The 27,479-nt window shown below is 36.6% G+C and overlaps 1 protein-coding gene across 12 annotated transcripts in view; it reads left to right on the top strand.

Moving 5' to 3' along the window:
- strbp (spermatid perinuclear RNA binding protein) overlaps window positions 1-22,367 on the top strand; it is a 128,370-nt gene extending 106,003 nt beyond the window's left edge. For 6 of the 12 annotated variants that reach the window (XM_067398213.1, XM_067398212.1, XM_067398211.1 and 3 more), the window contains 10 exons: window positions 2,198-2,303; window positions 2,769-2,852; window positions 4,938-5,149; window positions 9,220-9,369; window positions 9,587-9,721; window positions 12,645-12,785; window positions 13,085-13,217; window positions 13,323-13,361; window positions 14,777-14,827; window positions 21,770-22,367. In XM_067398213.1, coding sequence (XP_067254314.1) covers window positions 2,198-2,303; window positions 2,769-2,852; window positions 4,938-5,149; window positions 9,220-9,369; window positions 9,587-9,721; window positions 12,645-12,785; window positions 13,085-13,217; window positions 13,323-13,361; window positions 14,777-14,827; window positions 21,770-21,864 — 1,146 coding nt within the window. In that variant the 3' untranslated portion in view covers window positions 21,865-22,367. Of the gene's footprint in view, window positions 1-2,197; window positions 2,304-2,768; window positions 2,853-4,937; window positions 5,150-9,219; window positions 9,370-9,586; window positions 9,722-12,644; window positions 12,786-13,084; window positions 13,218-13,322; window positions 13,362-14,776; window positions 14,828-19,143; window positions 19,648-21,769 lie in introns of those variants that run through there. The other 6 variants (XM_067398217.1, XM_067398219.1, XM_067398221.1 and 3 more) reach the window with 6 other exon arrangements.
- Window positions 22,368-27,479: the final 5,112 nt, after the last annotated feature.

The raw sequence follows: 27,479 nt of genomic DNA, 5'->3' as shown, positions 1-27,479 counted from the left end.
AAGTATCACAACTGTTTTCAACATGGATAATAATAATAATAATAAATGTTTCTTGAGCATCAAATCAGCATATTAGAATGATTTCTGAAAGATTTGAATGAGTAATGATGCTAAAAAATCAGCTGTGACATCACATTATTAAATTACACTTTAAAATATATCATAATAGAAAACAGTTGCCATAGTTAAAATGCAATAGTATTTCACAATTTTATTTTTAGTTTTAGATCAAATAAATGCAGCCTTGGTGAGACTTATTCAGAAACATTACAAAATCTTTTTAATGGTAGTGTATTACAATTATTAATAATTATTATAATTAATTATATAATACAAATGATAAAGAAAAACTGTAAGGAGATTCATATGTGACAAAACCAATTTGAAGCATTTAAGAGTGAACCTTTCAAAAATAGAAAATAAAAATAAATAAAAAATTCAATTAAAAATGGACATGAAGGCACATTGGCCACTTGCAGTGTGGCTTTATTTTTATTGGGTGACGTACCACCCGAGTGTAACATGATGTAACAATTCCATCACTCTTTAGGGAGTGTTTGTGTATTGTGCAGTGGCAGCTGGTGGAATGAAATTGTTGCAATAAATTGTTTTAAAATGCACTATTTTCTAGCGATCTGGGGATCCCCTCCCGATGATTTTATTTATTTTAATTTTTTGATCACTTGTAAAGAAAGTGTAAAGGAAATTGCACACATACAGCAAGACTATGTAATTTCGCTCACCTAGCCTATCGCTTGAAGCAAAAATCCATCCTTCTCTCCTTTTAAATGTCTGTGTTAAAAGAGCACGTTCAGCCGTTTAGTGAAGCTGATTGCTGTGGCCCTGTATCTAGCTTAGGCATATGGGCTTTTCCTTCATTTTTAATTTGCAGCTGCTGTTCAAATGGTAGCTTGGTAAATTTGTTGGCGATCAAATATTCAATATCTATACTCTCCATAATTGGCTACTTTCGCCTTAGCACAGTCTTCCGAAAGGTTGTAATTACATTGGCAGATTCGGCACATTCGGGGAAGAAAGTGGTGTTACAGTGGTGAATTTACAAACAAGAAATACATGAATATAACTGGGAATTTAATTAACATTAAATCAACCTTCTCCCATTTTCAACTCAAAATATTGGGTAGGCTGTGCCTCCCTTGCCTCCCCGGACGAGCAGCTACTCATATTTTGTATGGGACAATATTAAAATGGCCACTTAAGTTTGTAAACTGTTCAGTGATGATATTCATGCAGATGCAGATTACTTTAATTAAAGGCGTTTCTCAAAATGGGTTCTCAAATCTTTTCTAGAGGTACTTTTAGAACCAAACATTATGATGCCTCCTTATGGGCTATAACTAAAGTAAACAGCTTTGTCAATATCTGTTGAGATGAGTTAATGTGAGTTAGTAGTAGCATGAATTATTTGTGAGGCAGTCTGTCCCATAATTCCTCTGAACATGGAGATTCAGTGCCCGATGCTTCACATCTACAGGCGGTCTCTGGGCTCAAGCAGAGTTATTGCTTCATTATTAAAAAAATAAAAAATAAGCAACAAGTATGTATGTGTGTGTGTTTCTTCAGGGTATGTTTTGAGACAGTTCTTTCAGGAGCAGATCATTTAGGTTTGCTCTTTGATAACCTTGATACTAGGGATGTGCCCGAAGCCTAAAATCTGAATTTGGAAATGCACGGAAAATGAATAATGGGCTTCTACGGAGCCCCTAAAGAGATATTGTTAGGCTGCGGTAGTCGGTTACATTACAGCACATCAGATTTCACTTCACAGATTTCACGTAAAGGTAGTGAGGAGAGATGACTGACAGGATTTGGTGCACATCAGATCCTGAGCGTCGTTGACAAATGTTTTATCTTGTAAAATGTGTGGTCAGTACCACCGCTCCCTATACACAGAGTACACGTGATTGCGAATGTGAAAGTGTAAGTGAAAATCACATGCACATTCAAAAGCGATTTCAATACCCTGCCTATTGATAGCAGCTCCCTGATGACTCAAATTCTATACAGTAGAATTATCCAACTATATAATTGCAAGAGAATGCAAAAGCATTACATTTTATATTTTTTCCTCCCATCTCATAATTTTAGATGGGAGGTCATTGTCATTTCCTTTCTAAACCCTACTTGATACCTTTTTATCATTACTAATCTTTGTGTGTATGTGTGTGTGTTTCAGCATGCTCTGCGGCTCATGGCCTTTGGGCAGATCTATAAGGTCTTAGAAATGGACCCTCTCCCCTCAAGTAAACCTTCACAGAAATTCCCCTGGTCAGATAAAGAAGGTGAGCACACATACCAAAATCATTACTTAAACCTGAAGTGTGTCATTTTTCGTTATTTGAATGCTCCTAGTCTGGTTTAATATATAGATACAACTATGTCATTTGTAGGTTGATTTCTCTGAAAACTATTAAAACTGTGGCAGACTTAAAACATTATTCTGTTTGTTTGAACATCCTGATCTGCCTGACAACAGCAACTTTGACTCAACCAATGGTGTTGGAGTTTAGAGTGGGGCTATCTGATTGTCCAATCAAAGAAAGGAAGTTTTTGGGAAGTCTGTTTGAAAACAGACAAACTTTTCAAATTGATTTGGTGCCACTGATATTACAATTTGTTTTAATAATAATAAATAATTGTGAATTTTTACACTAACATACAGCTCTATGAGACTGCTGATATGTTTAAGTAATTCATTGTAGGTGTGTTTTTATCAGCACATTAACTTTAAACTTGTGTTGTATCAGGTCTAGGGCTGAAGAGACCTTATGAAGATGGTCTGCTGGACGACAAAGACCTCATCAAGAAGATGAAGCGCAACCTGAGAAAAGGTCCGTCTGAGTAATGATAGACATATATTGGCCAGACCAGTTCATTTACTCATATTTGTTGGGATTGTGGGCATCTGCCAACAGTGTTGGGGGTAACGCATTACAAGTAACTTGAGTTACGTAATCACATTACTTTTTCAAGTAACTAGTAAAGTAATGCATTACTTTTTCAATTTACAACAAAATATCTGTTACTTTTTCAAAGTAGTAACGCAATTTACTTTTACACATTTATTGACTGAAAGCTCTCTTCTCTGTGGAAGCCCGTTTTTATTTACTAAATAAAAAAAAAAAAAAATTGTGACTTTTTTTTATCTCAGAATTGTGACTTTTTATCTCGCAGTTACGAGTTTATATCTCACAATTGCGAGTTATAAAGTCACAATTCCAAGATGTAAACTCACAACTGCATGAGACAAAGTCAGAATTGCGAGAAAAAAAGTGCATGGGTGTTGTATGCGCTGTGTAAACATGATGGTTATTGTAGTTCTAGACTAAATGTGAACATTCATTTACTCATCTCATTTGAAAGAAAACATTCAGTATTCCTCAAAATGAATAAAAACTGTGAAATGCAATCTCAGAATATTATGCAAACCTGTAATAATTAACTATATTACATTACACAAATATACTTTAATTAATATACTCACTTTATTTATTAATAAACTCACTTTATTTATATCTTTGCACTGACCTTCAATGATTCAATTCAACTATACTAAGAAGCTAAAATCACTTTAGATTAGATTTAGAAATAAGAGTGTTATTAACTTATTCTATTCTATGTTGAACCTATTCTTCTTTAATCCAGAATGGCAGCACAGCTGAAAGGTTTTTTGAGCTGCGCCCTCCACTTTACAGGAGTAATTATGCATTTCCTTCAGACGGAGGCTTATTCGTTTCACTTTTGGTGTGAAAGGACCTTAACATTTGCCAAAAATATAACTTTTTTTGTTGTTATTAAAAACAAGCAAGCTCAGCCCAGGTGAGAAAAAGTAACGCAAAAGTAATTATGCATTACTTTTCATAAAAAGTAACACAATTACTTTTAAAAGTAACTTTCCCTAACACTGTCTGCCAATAACAGTGTTCGTTTGGTTGATTAATTTTTTGTGTATTTTGATTAAATATTGTGCAAAATAAGTCTTAATTTATGCAAACTTGTGTGCAATTCTTTTGTTATCATTAAATTGCTATACTGTAGATAACCGTATCAGCACTGGGCATTGAAAAATTCATATCAGTTGACCTGTAGTACTGTTGTAGGTTCTTATCAGTCAGGTTTTCTGCAAATTTCTAGCACACTTTCTAATATTTATAAGGTTTTTTTTTTTTTTTTTTTTTTTTTTTTTTTGGTAATATATTTTTATTTACTTTTTAAATGACATCTGTCAGTTTAATACATGAATTTAGGACTACTATTAAAAGAATTACAAGTAGTGTTCCTGATCAAAATAAAGCTTTCTTTGTGCTTCATGACACATTGTAGAAAAAATGTGCCTGTCTTGAACATCTTGTATTTTAAACCAGCAAGGTAACACTCATACAGTAACCTGCATTTTCCAGTCATTTGTTCTTTATTATTTCCCTGTTTGGCCATAAAAGCTTTTGTCGTCTTTATTATTATTAGCATATGCCACGTTCCATATTCCATCACCTCAGACCTTTTTGTTGTTGTTGTTGTTGTTGTTGTTGTTGTTGCTGTACTGTCTATTCTCTCACCTGCTTTCTTTTCTATAAGCTGTCCGGTTCTCACTCGACACTCTTATTTGCGGCCATCCCTTCCCTCTAGCTCTTCATCCTGCTGCACTTCCATCTCTTGCTCTCTCGTACAGGAAGCAGACAACCGTTGGGAAATCAATGGCATTGATTCTTAATTTCTCTTGGAGCCGCGCTGCTGTCCCCAGCCTGTGCTCCTCGCTGGACTCAAATAAATCGCTTTCAAAGCAGCAGAATTTCGCAATTAGCCAGCTGATGGAACGAAGGGATGCTACAAATTTACAAGATGAGCTGTGTGTCTAGGAAAACGTTTCCTTTTCGCTGTACTTGCTAACGGTTATTTCTGTTCTTTTTCCCTTCCAGCAGTTCTTGACAGTAAAGCAATAGACTCAAATCAACCCATGAACGCTCTGATGCGCTTGAACCAGATCCGGCCGGGGCTGCAGTATAAACTGCTGTCTCAGTCAGGTCCGGTTCACGCCCCCGTCTTCACCATGTCTGTAGACGTCGACGGCACTGTCTACGAAGCCTCTGGCTCCTCTAAGAAGACCGCCAAGCTGCACGTGGCTGTAAAGGTACATCTGGACTTTAGTTGTTTTTACAACATGTGATTGGAGTGGTGAGCATTTTGTAAGGAGATAAAGGAGTAATTCATTCAAATTAGTATTTTGTCATCATTTACTCACCCTTGTGTTATTTGAAACCCATATAAGGACAAATTAGACAATGTCCAAGCTGCTCTCTTCCATGCAGTGAGAGTGAACGATGACTGTCAAGCATCAGAAAGGACAAAAAAAGCACCATTAAAGTAGTCTGTGTGACCCATGTGGTATATTTTAGTCTTCTGATACTGTTAATTTACACACTTGTATGGAGAAGAGCAGCTTAAACATTCTGCCTAATTTCTTTATTTCTGAGCTAAGGAAGTCATATGAGTTTCAAAAAAACTGGGTGAGGGTGAGTAAATAATGACAGAGCTTTTATGTTGGGATGAACTATTCCTTTAACAATATACACTTGAAGCCACAGTGCTTATGTGGGGGATATGACTTTCTTGATCACTTTTCCCTCTTCATTTGCTGTGCTCTCATTGAATAAATATGGCAAAAAGGTCAAAAAGGTTTAATAATAATTAGTGCTGCAGCTAATAATTGTTTTTCTGTTGGTTTTGTTTTCGATTTAACTACTTGATTAATCATATAAAATTGCTAACCTTGTTTTTTCTTTCTGTGTGCATGCACAAAAGGTTTAAAGTCAGCATGAAATGCTGTTCACAACCCAATTTACATCCATATAATGTATTTTCAGAGTTTTCAGGCATTAAGTTTTTTTTTTTTTTTTAAATCTCCAGTTTGCTCTGCTTGTTTGTAGGGCTGCAGTAAAAGTGTAAAATTTCAATACTAATAGTCTCAATTTCTCCATTTTCAAATGTCAAACCACTGAGCTTTTATTTATAAGAGTGACCCAAACTCATCAGATGCAGACCTGGAGTTTGTGTGGAGCAACATTTACTGTGAACTGAGACACTGAAAACACATGGATCATGAGCTGCTTGTGTGTAAATGAACAGCCATGATTCATTCTGAAACACAAAGCATGTATATTTAATTTATTGAATCGCAGCATTTGCGATTTTATAATTACACTAATCTATTATTTCTATGAATTGTTCCATTAAAACATTTACTCTAGTGTTACTAGACATTTTCTAGTGTGATCAGGCCTCCAATGTAAGGCTAGGCAATATATATTGCATGCGATTATCACGCGCATTTCGTCAGTAAAGCCGGTTTCCTGATCGCAAAAGATATATCGCCCAGCCCTACTCCAACGTATACAGACCTAGTTGTTATGCTAGTGCTCTTGTTAGATGTATACTCGACCCCATGACCCTAGTTAAATCCGTCTGTTAGTGGCATAGATGACCCTTCTTGAACCAGATTTGTAAATGTGACCCTATTGTCACTGTATAGATGGTTACAGCAATGTGTGGTTCTCTTCAGGAAGACCAGTTAAGCGTATTCCCACACACACCCCAGTGATTCCCAGGATGCAAAAAGGGCTCAAATCTATGTAATCCCAGAGTGCTTGTGAACAAAGGCTCTGGAGCGTAAGACCACACTAATCCTCTTTCTGTGAGAGCACACCCATTAATGGCAACAACAGCCCCAATTTGGGTCAGACTGTCAAATGAACACTGGTGCTCTTATGATATCCTTTCGCCTGTGTAAACGCACACTTAAAGAATGCATTCACTCTAAAGGTCATTGCACACTGAGTCCGAAATTCACATGCGAAACTTTCGCACGTTTAAAAAATAAATTCGACCTCACTTTATGTCAATCACGTTTGCACACTGCCTCCGAAACTTTCGTCCGTCAAAAAAATATTCAGATCAGGTTTGATTTTCTGCGTTTTTTGCATCCGTGGCACGCATTTTGAGAGACGTTTTGACAATTCAGAGCCACCGTACGCGAACGCAAAAATCCAGAATGCCATCTGACAAGTTGATCCACGTCGTCTACAGCACAAAACAGCAGCACTGAATGACAAACAACGTGAGGAATACAAAGAGACCGAATATAAAGACATATTGTGCCAGTAGTAAAGCATCAAACAGAGCCACTGACATCCTGAAGTAACTAATCTTTGAAACGCTCGGATAATCCCGCAGCTCCTTGATGAGGTGAATTCTCCTTTCTCATGCAATCTCGGGATTGAATGGACCCAGTATTTCCTCTTTCTTTTTCTCTTTTTAAGAAGAGAGGAGACAACTAATCGACTTAATTTTATATTGTTTTGCGATTTTTTTTTTTTTTTTTTTTTTTTTTTTTTTTTTTTTTTTCTCGCAATGCATTCATTATTACGCATTGGACTCAGTTTGCAAGGACACTGTGCGTGACGAATTTTTAGGATTGTGAATACGAAAAAACGCATGCTAAAATTTCGGACTCAGTGTGCAAAGGCCTTAACTGTGCGGTATGAGCCATCGATGATACCGAATCAGTTATATTAAATGTTTATATATAATATATACGTGTGTATTTGTATTAATAATGTATTTAATTATTTTAATAATTTTATATACAGTACCGTTCCAAAGGTTGGTGTCAGTAAGATTTTTCCCCCAAAGAAAATTAAGAAAGGACACATTAAATTGATCAAAAGTGAGAGTTACAAAAGTTTAAAAAATTTTACTTTTTAAAATGAATGCTATTCTTTCTCTATTCATCAGTTGTTGTTGTTGTTGTTGTTGTTGTTGTTGTTGTTTTTGGAGTAATAATTGCTGAAAATTGGCTCTACCATCACAGGACTAAATTACATTTTAAAATATATTCAAATAGAAAACATTTATTTTAATTTGTAGTAATATTTCATAGTATTACTGTTTTTACTGTATGCTTTATCACATAAATGCAGCCTTGGTGAACATAAGATACTAAAATAGCATAAGAGAGATTAAAAAAATCTAACCGACCCCAAACTTTTGATATAATATATAGAGCCGATATATTATTCTTTTTTTTTTTTTTTTTTTTTTTTTTTTTTTGGTTAAACATCTAGCTAGATTTGTACAGATCTACAGCTCAGCTTTGCGTCTGTGGTGTGGGCCTTTTTATATAAGCAGAGTCTTTTCAAGGTGATGATTTCTCTCTCCATAATGACCTCAGTATCCAAGGAACTGTCCACTTTTGATTCCGCCTGCTCATGCTGATGATGGCCACAAAGATGAACTGAACTTTCTCAGCATGTTTCATGGCTCTTTTATACAAATACTTCGAAAAGTCTCTCATTTAAAGTTTTTTGATACAAACATTAAGTAAAATGTGGGTTGGTGTAGCATAGCCATAGCCACAACCAAAATTTAAAAAGTTGCAGAATGTCATTTATTCATGTTTGTGTTGCTCCAAAACTATTGGAGTTTCCACAATGTTCTTACAGCACTATAAAAGTAGTCCATGACAGTCTTGCGTTATTATCTTCTGGGACCAGTTACACCAGCTGTCCGTAAGTTACAGCTAAGCCAAGTTTCGAAGTAAACAGGCACTAATAACTTACAATTTACTCGAAATATTTTTTGTTGCACCATCAAACTTAGTAGAAATGTAACTCTACATATAAATGATATAATAATAGCAGAATAAAATAGCAGATTGACTGAACTACATCAAAAAGCTCTTGTTTTATCTGACAGACTTCAATCTTTTAGAACACTCACACAGTCACACAATGTTATGTAAATAATTTACCTTTTTAGGGGCTCCTCAACTACAAACCCAACCTAAACAGCCTCTGTGTGCATCGGTCCTTGTATTGCAAATACTTGTATTGCAGTACTTTCTTTTTAAACATACTCCAATAATCTGTGTTATTTACAACTTTTTTTTTTTTTTTTTTTTTCATTGTACGAATGACTATTTTCTACCTTAAGAACAAATGGTGCATCCTAATAAAGTACAAAGTTAGTTACAAACTAGTATGGACTTTGTTATAGTTTAAATAAGAACTTAAGAATGACTGATGCAACCCTACCCATAGGCATGCATTAAATGACAACTTACTAAAATATAATTCTCTCATCTTGTCCTTTGACCTCCATGCTGGATCTGTTGTGTGATGATGTTTTTGTGGACATGTGGTGTAGGTGCTACAGGCAATGGGTTACCCCACAGGCTTCGACACAGACCTGGACTCCATGAGTGCAGATGAGAAGTCAGATGGGGAGGGCAAGAGCGAATCGTCCACACACTCAAGCAATAACAATTCACACTCAGACAGCTCCAACACGTTGGAGGTACAAGCATACAAACACCAACAGCAAACTCAACATTTACTCAAGTGTTTAGTAAATGTTTTTACTGTGTTCTAGCCAAGTCACATTTGTTTAGAAAGTGATTTATATAATACAGCTTCACTGTACTAAACAAGAAAATAACAATATTAATGTTACAAAGTTCTTAAATCAATTCAGTGTTGATTCAGTTCAGTTTAATAACATGTTCTGCATCTAGGTGCGAACTCAGGGTCCTATTTTGACGGCCAGTGGGAAGAACCCGGTCATGGAGCTCAATGAGAAACGTCGCGGGTTGAAGTACGAGCTCATCTCAGAGAGCGGAGGGAGTCACGATAAACGCTTTGTCATGGAGGTGAGCCTTAAACACGCATGTACCTCTTAATCCCTTTTCGGCAATTAAATACTGTTTTTTTGTGATCTTTGCTAAGGCGAGGATTGCCAATATCGTTGTTGTTGTTGTTGTTGTTGTTATTATTATTAGTCATATTTGGAGTGAGGGATTTGAACAAATCTCCAACCCAAATTTTAATTGATTGATTGGATCGTTGGGGTTTGCTATTGGTGGATCTCATGTGAGTGACAGGTTGCCCTGCCCTCGCAGCAGTAAACACATCATCAGAGAAAAAATGTTGTTATTTTTATTAAAGATTATGAGGGCACATGAATTAAAAAAAAATAATGATGTGCATATGTAATCATTTATAATAAATATTCCATAAAAAACAAGAATTGTCCATTTTGATTTCATGGTTACTAACAAAAGTATAGCAAAAACTCTTAATTATAATTTCAAGAGGCCTTTCTGTAAATTTGAAAACAGGAATCGCAATATGGTGTAATGTGATTATTAGTCTTCAAAAGGCTCTTTTTTAATTGTGAGTACTGGGAGTTTCAAAGTCAAAACACACTGCTGTTTGCAATCAGTGATAACCACGCATGTATGCCAAGTGATTGCTCATGACCATGAATTATGACAGTGATTGCTCTATGGTGTTAATATTGTAATATTTTGTAGGTGGCTGTAATAGTGCAAATTATCAAGTATCTTTTTGAATGAGCAGGGAGTAAGGATGCATAGACATTTCAAAATAAGAGTCCCAGTGTATTTTATAATTAAAAGTCCTGCATTATACATATAACATTTGCTTTCTGGATATTATTGGTATTTTAGTTACGAAATAAGCTGTATCTGGTTTATTCAAAGTAAACTCTTGTGGCTTCTGTCTGGGCCGACCCATTACAAGAAAGACTAATATAACATATATAACACATTTATTCACAATAGAATATAGATAACAAATCAAATGTTGAAAGTGATTTTGAAATGTCATGCCAAATATTGGCTCATTTTGGATTTCATGAGAGCTACACATTCCAAAAAAGTTGGGACAGGTAGCAATAAGAGGCCGGAAAAGTTAAATGTACATATAAGGAACAGCTGGAGGACCAATTTGCAACTTATTAGGTCAATTGGCAACATGATTGGGTATCTCAGTGTCTCTCAGAAGTCAAGATGGGCAGAGGATCATCAATTCCCCCAATGCTGCGGCGAAAAATAGTGGAGCAATATCAGAAAGAAGTTTCTCTGAGAAAAATTGCAAAGAGTTTGAAGTTATCATCATCTACAGTGCATAATATCATCCAAAGATTCAGAGAATCTGAAACAATCTGTATGCGTAAGGGTCAAGGCCAGAAAACCATACTGGATGCCCGTGATCTTGGGGCCCTTAGAAACATACAGGAATGCTACTGTAATGAAATCACAACATGGGCTCAGGAATACTTCCAGAAAACATTGTCGGTGAACACAATCCACCATGCCATTCGCCGTTGCCGGCTAAAACTCTATAGGTCAAAAAAGAAGCCATATCTAAACATGATCCAGAAGCGCAGGCATTTTCTCTGGGCCAAGGCTCATTTAAAATGAACTGTGGCAAAGTGAAAAACTGTTCTGTGGTCAGACAAATCAAAATTTGAAGTTCTTTTTGGAAAACTGGGACGCCATGTCATCCGGACTAAAGAGGACAAGGACAACCCAAGTTGTTATCAGCGCTCAGTTCAGAAGCCTGCATCTCTGATGGTTTGGGGTTGCATGAGTACGTGTGGCATGGACAGCTTACACATCTGGAAAGGCACCATCAATGCTGAAAGGTATATCCAAGTTCTAGAACAACATATGCTCCCATCCAGACGTCATCTCTTTCAGGGAAGACCTTGCATTTTCCAACATGACAATGCCAGACCACATACTGCATCAGTTACAACATGTCTGTGTAGAAGAAGGATCCAGGTACTGAAATGGCCAGCCTGCAGTCCAGATCTTTCACCCATAGAAAACATTTGGTGCATCATAAAGAGGAAGATGCGAAAAAGAAGACCTAAGACAGTTGAGCAACGAGAAGCCTGTATTAGACAAGAATGGGACAACATTCCTATTCCTAAACTTGAGCAACTTGTCTCCTCACTCCCCAGACGTTTTCAAACTGTTATAAAAAGAAGAGGGGATGCCACACAGTGGCAAACATGGCCTTGTCCCAACTTTTTTGAGATGTGTTGATGCCATGAAATTTAAAATCAACTTATTTTTCCCTTAAAATGATACATTTTCTCAGTTTATACATTTGATATGTCATCTATGCTATATTTTGAATAAAATATTGAAATTTGAAACTTCCACATCATTGCATTCTGTTTTTATTCACAATTTGAACAGTGTCCCAACTTTTTTGGAATCTGGTTTGTATATCGATTTTACTAGTATCAGCCCAACAATCTTTTTATTGCCTTTATTTAAAAACATTGTCTTCATATCAGCAAAATCCAACATCGATCACCCTCTAATTCATATCATTTGATATATATTCGTACATAAACCAATTTCAATACATACTGTACATGTATGTATATACTGAATAAAACATTTATTAAAACAAGTATTTTCATCATGCAGTTACCCTGTTTTGCGGTTGAATGTGCTGCAGTCTGTATAATTAAATAAAAGAATCTGAGATACATGATTTATTTTGAGATTGTATAGGTTTGTTTTGTATGGACATATGAAATACATTTTATTTGTGCAGGTCTTACAGTCTTAAATTTGATTTTTAAAACTCTGCATGTACCCTGGAAAGTGTCAAAATGTAGTTTTTACCAAAAAAAAAAAAAAAAAAAACCACACCTTATACATGACACGTCATCTCACATTTCTGTTATTGATGGCTAATGTATGATGTAATTTCCTGTTCATGACCCTCATCCCATGCTCTTGTTGGCAGGTGGAAGTTGACGGACAGAAGTTCCGCGGCGCAGGGCCCAATAAGAAAGTAGCCAAAGCCAGCGCTGCCCTCGCAGCTCTAGAGAAACTCTTCTCCGGGCCTAATGCTGCTGGCAACAAGAAGAAAAAAATAATCCCTCAGGTAGGTCATCGGTTGCTTCGATTAGTGACCAATAATGTCCAGATGGTATTGTTCAGTATTCAATGTGTCTCTCGAATAACCAGGGTCAGTGCCTGGTAATTCATGACCACTGTATTAGATGTTCTGTGATCAATATTTCCTAGATGAAACTGGGACCTGCAGACTAATTCATCTTTTTTTCCCTCCAGAAATCAATCTATGGCAACCTTACACATTAAACACTGTGGCATTAATGTAGATTCTCGCTGCTCATTAAAACCTGTGGGGTTATTAACTGTGTATGTGTGTGTTTAATGTAGAGCAAAGGGGCATTAGCTGCAGCTGCTGCTGTGTCTGCCGCCGCGGTCCAGGCCGCACGAGGGCGAGGAAGACCAGCCCTCACGCGAGGAGCCTTCGTCAGCGCTGCTGCAGCACCAGGATACGTCACGCCAGGTGTGTGTTTGATGCCAGTCTTTCTATAGTAACTAAAGGCCTGCTTACCTCAAGTTGACTCTTTTAACACATGTAACTGCATGAAACCATGCATTTCTATTACAGAATTCCCAATTTACCTAAAACTTACACCATCGTTCAAAAGTCAGTAAGATTTTTTTTTAAAGAAATTAATACTTGTATTCTGCAAAGATGCTTTAAATTGATCAAAAATGACAGTAAAGACAATTATGTTGCAAAAGATATCTATTTCAAATAAATGCTTTGAGCTTCTATTCATTCCTGAGAAAAAAGCATTGTATCAGTTTCCACAATAATACTAAGCAGCACAACTGTTTCCAACATTGATAATAAGAATTTGAGCACCAAATAAGCATTTAAGTTATAATAATATTTCACAATATTACTTTTCATTTATTTATGTATGTAGCCTTTGTGAGCCCGAGAGAGAAAACCATGAAAAACGTTTTTACAGATCCCAAACTTTTGAACCATAGAATATAAATGGCTGAAACTAATTTTTTGTACTGTTTTGGTTGAAGTCAAAACAAAATACACTGAAATCAGTTGTTTTAAATCCTATTGAGTTTGGATGTGCCTAAATCCAAATTCGGAAAGGCATGGGAAATGAGTAACGCCTTCTACAGAGCCTCTAAAAGGGACATGGTTAGGCTTGTTGCGGTAGTCCTTTACATTACAGTACATCAGATTTCACTTTTCACATGAAGATATTTAAGGAGAAATGACTGACAGGATCTGGTGCGCATCATTGACAAATATCTTATCTTGTACCACCGCTCCCTATACACAGAATATGCATAATCCCGAATTGGAAATTGAAAGTGAAAAGCGAGTGTGCATTCAAAAGCGATTTCACTACCCTGCATATTGATAGCGGCTCCCTGATGCCTGCAAATTATGTAGAATATAATTTTCAAACTGTATAATTGCTTCAGAAGGCAAAAGCATTAAAAAATGTTTTTTTTTTCCTCCCATCTCATGTCCTTTTCCTTCACAATGTCCCTTTAGAGGCTCCATAGAATGCATAATTTCATTTATGAACATAGTATTCAGCTTCAGGCACATCCCTTCTATTGACCGATAGTTTCAAGAATTTTTAGTATCGCTGATTTAGAACTGATATATTGTGCGTCTCTAATCTCCAAAATACAGAATTATGATTTTTGTTTTATTATTATCATTATCATTATTATTTATTTATTTATTTATTTATTTACAATTGCTTCAGTTATCCGAACACTTTTAGGGAATGACGAAAAATGTTTTCAAATATATTTTGCAAAAGAGTCAATAAGCTTGAATTTTGAATGAGGACAGCTGTTTTGTTCATGGTATTTTGTTACAACATTGTTTGCATCCATGTTTGCTTGATTATGAGTAGATGTATTTACATATAATAAATATATAGTTCATATAATAGTATTCAGAAAGGCTCTTTCACATGGCTCATGTCAGTAAGATCACAGGTAGTGTTGTGAAGGAGTCTTAACACTGAACACTTAACACTTCCCCTCGTCATGAATACTGTGTTCTCACAGGCTTTGGAACCCCATACGGGTACAGCGCTGCGGCCGCCACTCCTGCATACGGTACGTACCCCTTCCTTCCCATCCTCCCTTCCTCCAGTCAGGGTCTAGGGTCCAAATCTGCCCCCACTTACTCCCCCATTCAGCTCTCAATTTGGGCTTTCAAACCCCGGAATCAAGTCCACAAAGAATCCCGTAGTGAAACGACTCCCTGGACGATGGAACTGAACCATAACCTTTTGGTTCTTAATTGTGGTTGGAGCAAGACTTGCTGCACCTGGCCTGAGTGTGACTTTGCTCGTCTAGTCTGCCTGCTTGACGCTTGGCCCATTTCTCCTGACTCTGGGCAGCTCTCTAAGCGTCAGCGTAGTGCTACTGTCTACAGCACACAGTTACACCATTCAAAGCAGCCGCTGGGCATGATGGACTGAGAGGAGAGATCACGCTAAACACGGTTTGAAGACTAGTACTGCGACTAGCTAGCAAATAAGGGATAGTTCACCCAAATAAAAATTCTGTCATCATTTGTTCACCCTCATGTCATTTCCAAACCTGTATGACTTTATTGCCTCTGTGGGATACAAGAAATATTTTTCACACAATGAAAGTCAGTGGGTTCCAAAAAAACAACATTGGAATCCATTGACCTTCATTGTAGAGACAAAAAAGAGGTTAAAAAAAAGGCTTGAAAAAACATAAGGGTGAGTAAACGACAATTTTAAAAGGAACTATCCCCTTAAGACCCCATTAAATAAGTTTAATAGTTCAACCCTGCAAACTGTTACAGTCTGCACCGTCTAAAGGTCCGTTCGCACCAAGATTGATAACTATAACAATAACTATATTAGTATCTGCTTTAAATGCTTCAGCTCTTTTGAGTCGGGTGGATTCTGATTGGCTGTCAATGGGGGGAAAAATCATTCTAAAAATTTAAATAGTTGTGGACTTTTTTTTTTATAGAATTAGAACAATTTTTAAAACTTTATAGTTATAGTTAACATCATCCTAGCTCTGAATAGTCCTTCGATATGTGCTTGAAATAGTTTCATTTTTTTTAGGAAAATCCCTTCTTGTGTAATTTCTGTACAGGTCGGGGTGCATGTTTGTTATATTAAAAGAGAAAAATAAAAATTCTCATCATTTACTCAACTTCATGCCATCCTTGACTCCAGTGAATGAATCAATGTCTTCTGAAGCCAAACGATAGGTGTAAAAAAATATATATATATATTTGTAACTTTCTATAAATCATTTCTTTCGGTATACTGTCATATGAGCGTTCATGAGAGGGACGTTGTGACGTGACTTAAGTGCGTTTAAGTTTGCGTGAAAATTAGCGTGGAAGCACGGATGCCCGCCTCTTCTAGTGTAAACTTCACAAAGTATGTATGCCATGCGTCACAACGTCCCTCTCATAAACCCTCATATGACAGTAGACCAGAATGAATGTTATTTCAATGTGTTATATTTTTTTCACAAGCCTATCATTTGGCTTCAGAAGTCATTGATTCATCCAGTGGGGGGGTATGGATTAGCCATTGTGTGTGGTTTTTCAAGCATCAGATGAGTGGAAGCCATTCAGTGGCATTATATGGACTCACAGAGATGAATTATTGTCCTAAAAATCTTGAAGATGGTGTGAGGGTGAGTAAATGATGAGAAAATTTTCATTTTTGGGTTAACTATCCCTTTAAATTGATCACATAATTCTTTTAATAATTAATCGCACTAAATCAACAAAATCGATAGCCCCAGGTAATATGCTAGTAATACAGTCCACCTACCTGTACATACTACAGAAAGCCTTTAACTGATAAGAAAGGTCAACGGCCTCATGGAATAGTGTTCATCAAATGTGCACTTCAAAATCTCAGCAGTGTTTCACATACTGTTTTATATAGTGTGAATTCAGACATACTGACATATTTTTGCACACTACACATTAGAGATGGCACATTCAGAACAGAGTACATTTTGTATTATGTACTATAGTAGTATTACTTTCATTTTTAATAGTTTTTAAAAATATATTTCTGTTCAGCTTTAATTTATATTTATTTCAGTTTTGGTAGTAGTTAACAAGTAAGTTCAACATTTTATTTCAGTTAGTTGCCAATGCAACATTTCAAATTTTTTATTTAAGTGTAAATTTTTCATTGAATATTTTTTTTATTTTATGAGCTTTATTTTAGTTTTTAATTGTTTTAGTTTCAGTTAACAGTTTGACAGTTAACTGTTGTTTTATGTTTAATATTCATCACGCATTGTTGTAATAACTGTCTGAAAATGCTGCTGAGTTTTGACATGCCATGTTAGAGATGTTTTTCATGGTTTATTCCACACAAACACACCGTTCCGGGACGCCCATTCGCACTTAAACTTATAAACACACAAATAGAGGAATGCACACACGGTCCGTCGGTTTTATAAACGAATGTGCGGCACAACTCCTGTAGAGATCTTGAAGCGCCTCTCTTCGGTCAGGCCCAGATGAAGATGCTTTGAATGAGCCTTATGTGCAGGGGGGACTAGGTGAGGTGGGCTCAGCGGGAACGAGGGCTGAATTTGGAGGGTGGTTTGCTGGGTTTCTGTGTTTATTCCTCGCAGGATGAGGGGGGTGGGTGATGGGTGGATATAGGGTTGCTCCCAGCGCCCTGGTCTCTGCCTGCCACATAAAGACTGTTCCTTTAGGTGGAAGGTGAAACCTGGTATTGTGCTGTAAGAGAACAGTGCACCCCTCTCTTTGACGTCTCTCTGGTTTGGTGCCTGAGAGCTGTGTGCATGCAGTAATTCTCACCAGTCATCTTACGCTGTCCAACCCTCTTCCTCCTGTTGCTGCTTTGGGATTTCTAAATGGGAACGACTGTGAGACTACGACTACAGTTCTATTCACACACACATATACACAACAAACACACACGGCACAGAATGAACACTCCACATAAGAGCGCCAGCCAGCAAATCACTCCTGTAACCCTCCATGTGCCCCAACCCACAATTCAAATGTATGGTTCAGACACCAGTTTTAACTTTAATTTCATTTAGAGAGTTCTGTCTAGTAGTTAAAACTAGGGCTGGGTGATACACTGAATATTTATGGATATTAATAAGTTGATTGAAATTAACCAGCACATGAATATTACAATGAGATTGTGCTGTTTTTACATTTCTTCAAGGCTATGCTAGTAAACTAGCCTGCTTATATGTACTGAGTGTCGCAACTTTTATTTTTTATTAGCGTCTCTGATTTAAACCTCTGAAATTCAGCTCGTCTCCGGAAAGCAGTTCTTTTGATAAATGAATAAAAAAAGTATTATACTTGTATTATACCTTATTTTTAAATAGAATTTTACTGAATATTATTGTTAGTTAGATTTATTATATTATATATTTATTATATATTGTTAGATTTATGTGACCCTAGACCACAAAACCAGTCATAAGGTATTTTGTACATTGTATGGATCAAAATTAGCGCAAAAATTATTAGGATATTAAGTGTGTATATGTATATATATGTATGTATGTATGTATATATATATATATATATATATATATATATATATAATATATATATATATATATATATATATATACACTTATTATTATATACAGTACACACATATATTATGTAAACAAACTTTTATCTGGATGTGATTAATATATATATATATATAATTCTTTTAATATATTTTTATACATTATAAATAAATAACAATAATTAAAAAAAAATATTCCTTTAATTTAATGTGATAATTTAGCAGCAAACATACCATGAATTGTTTTAAAACTTTAATTTCACTGTTTATTGTTTGATTTATACAATGCTGAAATTGGTGATGGTTTGATTAAATTGTTAGGGGCTTTAAAAAAATACTTTCCGAGCAGAAAATACATAAATATTGTATATTTAAATGTCATCAAAAGGCTGGAAAATATTGAAATAATTACACCAGCATACAATGTACTGAATATCAGCACCAAGTTGCTGAAATATCAAACAATTAAATTAAAGAACTGAAACTGTTACATTTTATTTGATCTCCAGTATATCGCCCAGCCCTACTCAAGAGCCATTATTCATAAGATGACTGAATATATCATGTAGTTCAGAGGGTCAACTGTATGTGTATGTCATATGACATTAGCCAGCAGGTACATGTGTGTCATCTCCTTTCTGAATGAATGCTTGATTTCTGCCCTCTCTTTTCACCTGACCTCACTTTTCCTGTTCTTCCGCTCTCCTACCCTCTCTTGGGTTCATATTCTCATGCTAGAATGAGACTGAATTGGCTCTAGCTTCCTTTCAAACAAAACACCCTCAGGTCTTTTATTTTGTCCTGGACTTATGTGGAGTGCTCTTTTCATTTTCTCTCTAGGTTTGCCCAAGAGAATGCTTCTGTTGCCCGTCATGAAAGTGCCCGCCTACCCCGTCCCCCACTACTCTTTCTTTTAGCTCAGGAGCCTACCTTACACACACACACACACACACTCAAGTACGCACACATACACACACCGTGTAAATGTACGTGAGAAGGGAAGGTCAGATAGCACAGCCCTATCACATGCTGGGACAGCTATAAGGGTATTTGTAAAGTGATTTTTATTTGATTATTACCACATTTGTCCTCTGGTTTTAAAAAAAAAAATACAGGTTTTATTTTGTTCAGAAACAAAACTTGAAGGATGTGTACTGTGAATTGTTACCTCATTCTTGGAAATTTAAATTATATTAGCCTCTTTTGTTATCATGGTTTTTTCTGTAGAATGGGAATAGGCTGTCATGACAGGCTTACTCTATGTACGGATATTAGGAGCTGTGCTTAAGATGTATAGATCTAATTCAAACTACTGCTTACAAATAAACCTTTATCTTCATCAAATGCCAAGCACTGACTGTTGTATATTTGAAACCTCTTTAGTTACTCATGAAGCATTCATATATTCCTCTATAGCAATTTTAGCAGCACTAAATGAAAATTTTTGATAGCTTTCACATAGTTTTAAGACATGTTCCAGACAGCATCTTTACGTTCTGTTGATTACCACAGAAAATAGGGTTGATTTGTCCCTCAGTTTGTAAAATTAAGCGAACATTTCTGTAATGCACTTTCTGTGAAAGTCTGTTTTGATTTTGGTGGTGTTTTTTTTTTTTTTTTTTTTTTTGGTTTGGTTTGGTTTTGTTAGACTAAATCAAAAAATTGACTGTGCTAATATGTATAATGTTAAAGCTATATTTTCAAAGGGTGTCATATTTTAATGTTACATATTTTAATATATAAATGTGTTTTTGTTAATTATTTTAATGTAAAACAAAAATTCACAGTGCTATAGATTTCCATTATAAGTACATTACTGTGGACACAGTTTTTGCTCGTTTTTACAAACTGAGGGACGAGTCAGTTCTCTTCTGTATTAACTGACGGCATGTATTGAACCCAGAACATTACTTTTTATTTCATTCTAGCAGCTTGTGTTACCAGAGCTTGTTTAAAACATTGGATTTTAAGAATATCATCCTGCAGTCTAGTAGCTTTTTTGGGCAGTTAACGCATGTCAAGATGGCCTTTGAACCCTTTTCATGCCGACCTGACCCCTCATGCTGTCCCAATGAATGAATGGTGACCCTGTCTTGAGCTAGTTATGAAACTGATTGTTCCATTCATTGTCATGAAACATACGTTGCTGTCTCCTCACAGAAGGTTAGTTAATCAGGCTCTAGATGTCAGTTAGTAGTAGAGTTGAACCATACAAAGGCACACATTACACAGACAACTCAAACACGGCCCCCTCACATGGACACACACCGGAGCCTCCAGTCACAGCCTTACAGCGGAGAATCGAAAGCAGCAACAAGGGATCCATGGAGACATGCTACTGAAATGTCTTTTTGTCCTTTTTTGTTTTGACTTATTGGTGAGTGTCTTATTGTGTGTGAGGTGTTATTTCATACTCCTCCAAAGGCCAGCACAAGCGACTTCACATTGAGGATCACGTGCGCTCACTTTGCTCTGGGTCTTTCCTGACCAGTGCTATTTTAGGTTTATTGAGAAAGTGTTCTAGTGTTTATTCATATTTGGAATGTTTTCATTTTTATTTTATTTTTTAAAGTTTTAGTAATTTTGTTTGTTTTTGCCATTATTTTACTTTTTTTTTATGTTTATATAGTTTAATTTAAGTTTTAGTTGTTTTAGCACATTTAATATGTTTATTTTTTATTTTTTTGTATTTTTCATATTTTCAGTACTAATTATCTGTAATAACCCTGTTCCTGACCCTTTGAGCTACAGGTGATGCTGCGCACCTTAAATATAACATTGGCTTCCGTACATTGAGGGCAAAGACACAAGAACTCTTCCCTGTTTCTCCAAACATTCTGGATTTAACATTCATAAAACATTGACTCCATTGGTTCTCATTGGGTCATCCGGACAATGCTTGTGCTGGCTTATGGCTGGGTCATGATCGTCGCTTACCAAAGAGGAACTCCATCGCCATGGTTACACGAGTGGTCACGATATTCCCATTCATTGTAAATGGATCCCTCGCATTCGTCATGGTCATCCTCAAGTGTCCACTCCAAACCAATGGCCTGTCCTCTTTGGTAGCGATAGCAGTCATTGTACTATACTCTCTCCAAAATCACGACAGATCTGATTTGTCAGAGTTATGTACTAACTACATCTGTATGGAAACCTCAGAGGTGCCACATACGTTTCACATTTCCTCTGCCTTCTATCAAAGGAATGAGCTCCAAGTTTTTTTCCGTTTTGTCGGAAAGTTAACCGTGCAGCTTAAGTTGTTGATGTCTTTTTTATTAACCTGAGACGCTCCCGGTGCAATGAAAACCCCACGTACAGCCCGAAAGAGCAGAGACCCTAGTATCCACCCCTGTGGCACACCCTAACCCCATTTCCCTCCTGCCATCAGAATGTATATATACCGCTGCCTCCTGCCGGGCCGCATCATTAATCGCAGCTCTCTCTGCTCTTGTCCTCACTGTAGGTGGTCTTTTCATTGACAATCCCTTTTACCAGCCGCGGACCATCGCTCCTTTTTTTATTCACTTGGGTCCTCAAGATCTCTTCTCTGACTTCTAGAACCATCAGGTTGTGTGGCTCTAAACTGTCGTACCACTCCAGGCATGACCAGGCTGTCTCCACCGCACAGAAACGGCCCAAACTTCATTCACAAACCCATCCAAACCCAATCTAAGGATCCAAAAATGCACCACTCTTACAAAAGCAATACTCTATTTGACTTGCTCGTCCCGAAAACCGGCCGGGGACCTCGGTTCCTCCTTATATAGCAATACACTTGAACTCTTTTGAGCTTTAAGCTTACTTGAGATGTGAATGTTCGGTTGAGTCTTACTCAAACTTGGCATTGCAATATAGTCATTGTATATTCACCACATGTGTATGTGTGGCTCTATTATAAATACATGCATATATATGTATGGTCTATGGCACTATAAATATATATGTGTAGATATACCGATGTACTTATGTATATTTATATGCAATATATATATATATATATATATATACATATTCTTGGTATTAATTATTTTAGAATTGGAAAGTGATATGTAACCATTATACTAGGATATACCTTTCTTCCAGTTTTATATATACTATATATATATATATATATATATATATATATATATATATATATATATATATATGCTAAGCAATTTAAATTATTACTCGTAAATTATTCTTGTGAAAATGCAATATGAAAGCCCTTTTCTTAATCTACCTGCAGTAGATTAGTAATGCTTCCTTCTCTCCGACTCGAGCGGCTTCGCCGTGTCTTTTCGTCAGATCTGCGCGAGTGTGTTTTTGCTCAGTCGACCAAAGTCTGGCGTTCTGGTTGGGTTAAGAGGTCCTCCTCCAAACATCTGGCCACCGTGCCGCCTACATCCACACCTCACAAGCGTACACGCAGGTTTTTTCTAAAGCACATTCGACGGCAGATTTGTTTACTCTTTCTGGCCGTTGACTGGGGTGCATACTCGTACACGTCATCACGGTATGAGGGGCAGCTAGCGTGACCCGGTCACTCCTCACTTCTCCCTGCAAAAGCACAGCCGGCTCACTTTAATGCGGCATAGGTGGCCCTTCATTTGCCTTTCCATTCATTCTGTCATTCGCACTTCTCAGGCCTGTTTCACACTGCACACAAAAGTGGCACATATTTGGACATATTTCAGTGCCCATGTTACAGCATTCACATTGCCTGCACAATCAGCATGACTTTAGATAGCAGAAGCGTAGCTGCAAGTTTCTGTGCTGTGCCTGTTCTTGAGGAAAACATGTTGAAAATGTGCTATAAACCTATTTATCAACACAATATTTAGCATTAAAAGCTTTTATACCGTGACACAAACGGGAGTTTCGATTCAGTAAATCTGACTGAATCCAGATCATTGAAGCGATTTATAGCTTTGTGTTTGGGTTCAGTTCCGTAGAATAATTCTCATTTGGATGTAAAGTAGGCTAATACATTTTCACTTTCACGTCAGTCAAGTTTGTAAGCGTTTTCAGTAGCTAACTCCCAATAGCTATTTAATAAATTATGGTTGTTATTGAAAGAGATGCTCAGTTTAGTAACCTAGAAATCACCATCGTGTTCAAATCACCAGTTCAGCAGAAACGCTGTGGGTGTGAAAGCGCAATGCATGTTTTACCGCCGCTTGCGCGTGTTGTGAAACAGGCCTTGGGTTAATGCAGCAGCGAGCAGTCGCTTTTTACTTTTTTGCGTTTTTCTTCAGCAGGTCTGTTGTAGCGCAACTTTAGGCCAACTAATTAATAACGGCACTCAAAAGACTCCCAGATACCAACCACAGAGCACAGTAATGGGAATAAGCTTGATGATATCATTTTATCTGTGCTTTATTCAGATTTGAAGCTATTTAAAGAACCATCTTACTGTCAGGACTGTAGTCTGAATGCTTATCCTTAAGTAACGAAAGTCATTTTTTATATAAAAATTTCCTTCACTTGTTAGCTTCACATGTATAAGAGTAGATAATTCAACCAATATCACTAGGAATGTATTGATGTTTGTATGTCAAAATAGTTTTGATATTTTACTGTGCTTTCAGTAACCAATTGAATGTTAAAATTTCTCACCAAAACCCAAATGTATAAGGCAAAAAAAAAAAAAAAAAATTGGATTTCACAATAACAGGACACAACTGATAGACTTTACCACCCAGCTCACATATACTGTATACTGAATGTGTCCCCTTATATAAATTTCCCCACGTATTTAGTCATATTTTAGCTGTTGTGTTTGAATGTGAAATATTGTAGCTCTCAAATAGGAAAAAGATGGGATATAATCAGAGACATACTACAGAATAGTAATAGTACAGTATAGTTCAATAAAAGCAATAGTACAACATGCATCATATGATAGTAACAGTTTAAACACATTTGTTTCTCATAATGTACTTTTCGTTTTAAATTTTTTGGAACATTTTTGAAAACAAATTCATTTTTCTGTTCCCCAACCAGACGAGACTTCGGTCAGTTTTGAATTAGAGCTGGTAAGTCTTGTATGGGTAAGTTTTGTATGGGAATGCAATAGAGATTTGAGAGAAAAGCTCATCAAAAGACAAAACATTAGATGGCCTTTATTTTTCTTTGAGCTTTATGTATGATCGTCAAACACACAAGCCCCTTTCCTCGATCTGACACCACACCAGCATTATGCAGTTCAAAAGACTCACAACTGGGTGTTAACACAATTAACGTTATATTGAGAGGGCTAACAAATTGTAGCGAAGAATGTTTTCATTTTTGCATTACGTCGATTCAAGGTCTTCCATGATATGTGTCTAATCAGTTTGCAGAGCATAAAACTCATTGATGATTAAAGTCAACATGAAATCAAAATTGACCCGATTTACTTTCACACGTTCCCTAGATTATTATAAACGATTCATCACTGTATGTTAAACACTTGTTTTTTTTTTTGTTTTTTTTTTGTTTTTTTCAACTTAAAATAAATGCCTCTGCAATGACTTTTGCTGATGTCAACAATCCCTCTTATTTTTCAGCCCCTCTCCTCTAATCATCTGGCTGACTTATATGTAACGCTCATTTTCATAATCCAAATTAAAACAGTATTTCATTTGAACATACATAATGTTGTTTACAGATGTGAGTTTAGAATGTCAATACATGTTGACTTTAACCAAGATTACAAATGTGCTGTAAAATATTACGTGTTTCAAAGCAATGTCTCATAGTCAACAAAGATATTACAGGGATGTTTCATTAATCCAAATATACAAATCCAGCATAAAAGCCATATGGGCTGTGTTTACACTGCAAGTCTTAATACACAAATCAGATCTTTTCACCATATCCGTTTTTTTGTTTGTTTGTTTGTTTGTTTGTTTTATTTCCCGCCTGTTTACATTCACATTAGACATGACTGGTATCCAATATCTGTGTTAATATTAATCCCCGCCCAAAATTATTTTGTTGGTGATCGCCTCACGCGACATGGTCGACCCTTTGGTTTTGAATGGCCGTGCTATTAAAATGATTTTATAATTCAAGTCGGGTGGCCATGAGTACTTGCCAGCATGGATAAGCTGTCATGGATGTTTGCGGCACAAAATCAGAAAATAATGGTAATTTTTGTTTATTTTATTCACGGTTTATTTAGATCTATAATTGTCAATTGTAATAAAGTAGTGCGTAAAGATTGTGAATTACCCACGGCAACGCTATCTTATGACCAATTCGTACGTATTTTATGAGGTGGCTAATTCGTACGACCTCACTCGTAGAAAATTCATACTGTTTGTCTAAACCCCAGTGACAGGGAGGTTTAGGGCCAGGGTTGGGGGTAGGCAAAGTCCCTTTAAGACAAGTAATTTCACTCGGCGGCCATCTTTGAAATGAACGATTAAATTTCATATTTAAAATCACCAATGAAATCTAACAACCACCGGCTCATAAATTTAGTTTCTAAACGCTCGAATCATGACAAAAAAACCTGTATTTTTCAGGCTGGATCAAGCTAATGCGCATGCGCAGACCTAATTGCGCGTCTCTTCGGAGGCGCGCGTCTGACTGTTTCTATAGAAACTGGTGATTCTAACGGCCGCTGAAGTGACGCGATGACTTTACCAGTCGGCAATTGGCTCTTATTTAGAAGGCGGGACTTATTCCGCCATATTGCACGTTACACTTTCTCCCATTCAAAACAATACGAGTGACATGTCTTGTGTTATTCTATAGTCTTTGGGGTAGGCCATTCGTACAAATCCATACGAATTTGGCAACTCGTACAATACGTACGATTTAACAAAAAAATGCACAGATTTGTACAAGTGAGGTTATACAAATTAGCCACCTTGTAAAATATGTACGAATTGCTGTGAGATTAGGTTGGTACAGCGTGTAATAGTGAAGTTTAATTACAAAAAAGCTAAGTTATCATCTCGTTGCTGAGAAATACAGTGTAGCTTTCAGTAGAGAAGCGGTTTTATTTATACGATTCATGAGGCAGAGGTTGAAAACACGTTTCTATGCTCCATTTCTGCTTCATAATACAACATTAAAAAGCTATCTGTGTTGGCAAATTTGTTGCCCTCGCCTTGTGGGAAATCCAAGGGGAATCGGATTTACATGTTTAGACATAGGTCAGATTTCCAGATATCAGATATGTATCAGATTTAAAACCACATTTGGAAGTGGTTCAGAACGGATGCGAAAAATCGGATCTCATGCTGATTTTTGTGTTTACACGTGCAATAAATTCCGATGTGTGTCAGATGTGAGTAAAAAACCTGATTTTTCTTGTGCCAGTGTAAACGCAGCCATAGTCTGTCTTTATAAACATCAGATGTAGCTGCATTGTTGCTGCAGTGCTTAAAAAGCATCAAAATCTTCTCCTGAAGTGCAAATATGTCTCTCTTCATGCCAGCCTGCTTCCCCAGGTGGCATCGACAGCCAGATGGTGTTCATAAATATGTTGTGAGGACTCAAATTTTTGTTCAGTTTAGATTTTAATTCTGCTTATCAAAGTCGAGCGGAGCTCATCAGCTGTGTTTGAATCTCAGTGGTCTATCGTATAGGGAAAGATGGGAGAAGACATTTGCACAGCTGTATCCCTTGTGAAATTAAGTGTTGAGGTGATGTATGAAATAAAATTCCAATAAAAGACCCAGAGAGGCTTCAGATCCACAAGAGAACATCTGATTAAAATAAACCAGGCTTGATTTCCTGTGAGCCATTAAAAGTTAGTTTTATTTCCGATTCTGTTTGGCGACTCCTGTATGATGTCACAGCTTGTGGGCGGGGCCACACAATACTCATAAGATTGTGTGCGACTTTCATAGGCTCTACTCGGGTAGATGTCAAATGCAACTTTCCAGATATGGCATCCGCTTCTGCTGCCATGACACAGCAGTTAATGTATGTGCTACCCGATGCGTATGTGAGTAATGCAGGTTCAAATCCCCAGTGTCTTCACTTTCTCTGTCCAATACAGTAGAAAAATTTAGCTCCTAAATTAAAAATAAATCTAGATTGAAATCAAAACATTGGCAGTGAAGGTTTGATTGGACTGCCTCTGACAGAACAAACACCTCATTTAAAATCTTTTTAATTTTTGTTTCATTTAATAGGTAAATGACTAGATTAAATGATTTTAAAAGAAAATTATTTAGCAGTTTTCCTTTACT

The sequence above is a fragment of the Chanodichthys erythropterus genome, chromosome 10, assembly GCF_024489055.1.
Source record: "Chanodichthys erythropterus isolate Z2021 chromosome 10, ASM2448905v1, whole genome shotgun sequence".
Taxonomy (NCBI): Eukaryota; Metazoa; Chordata; class Actinopteri; order Cypriniformes; family Xenocyprididae; genus Chanodichthys; species Chanodichthys erythropterus.
Note: the sequence above shows the minus strand (reverse complement) of the source record. Positions and strands in the feature narration are given on the sequence as shown.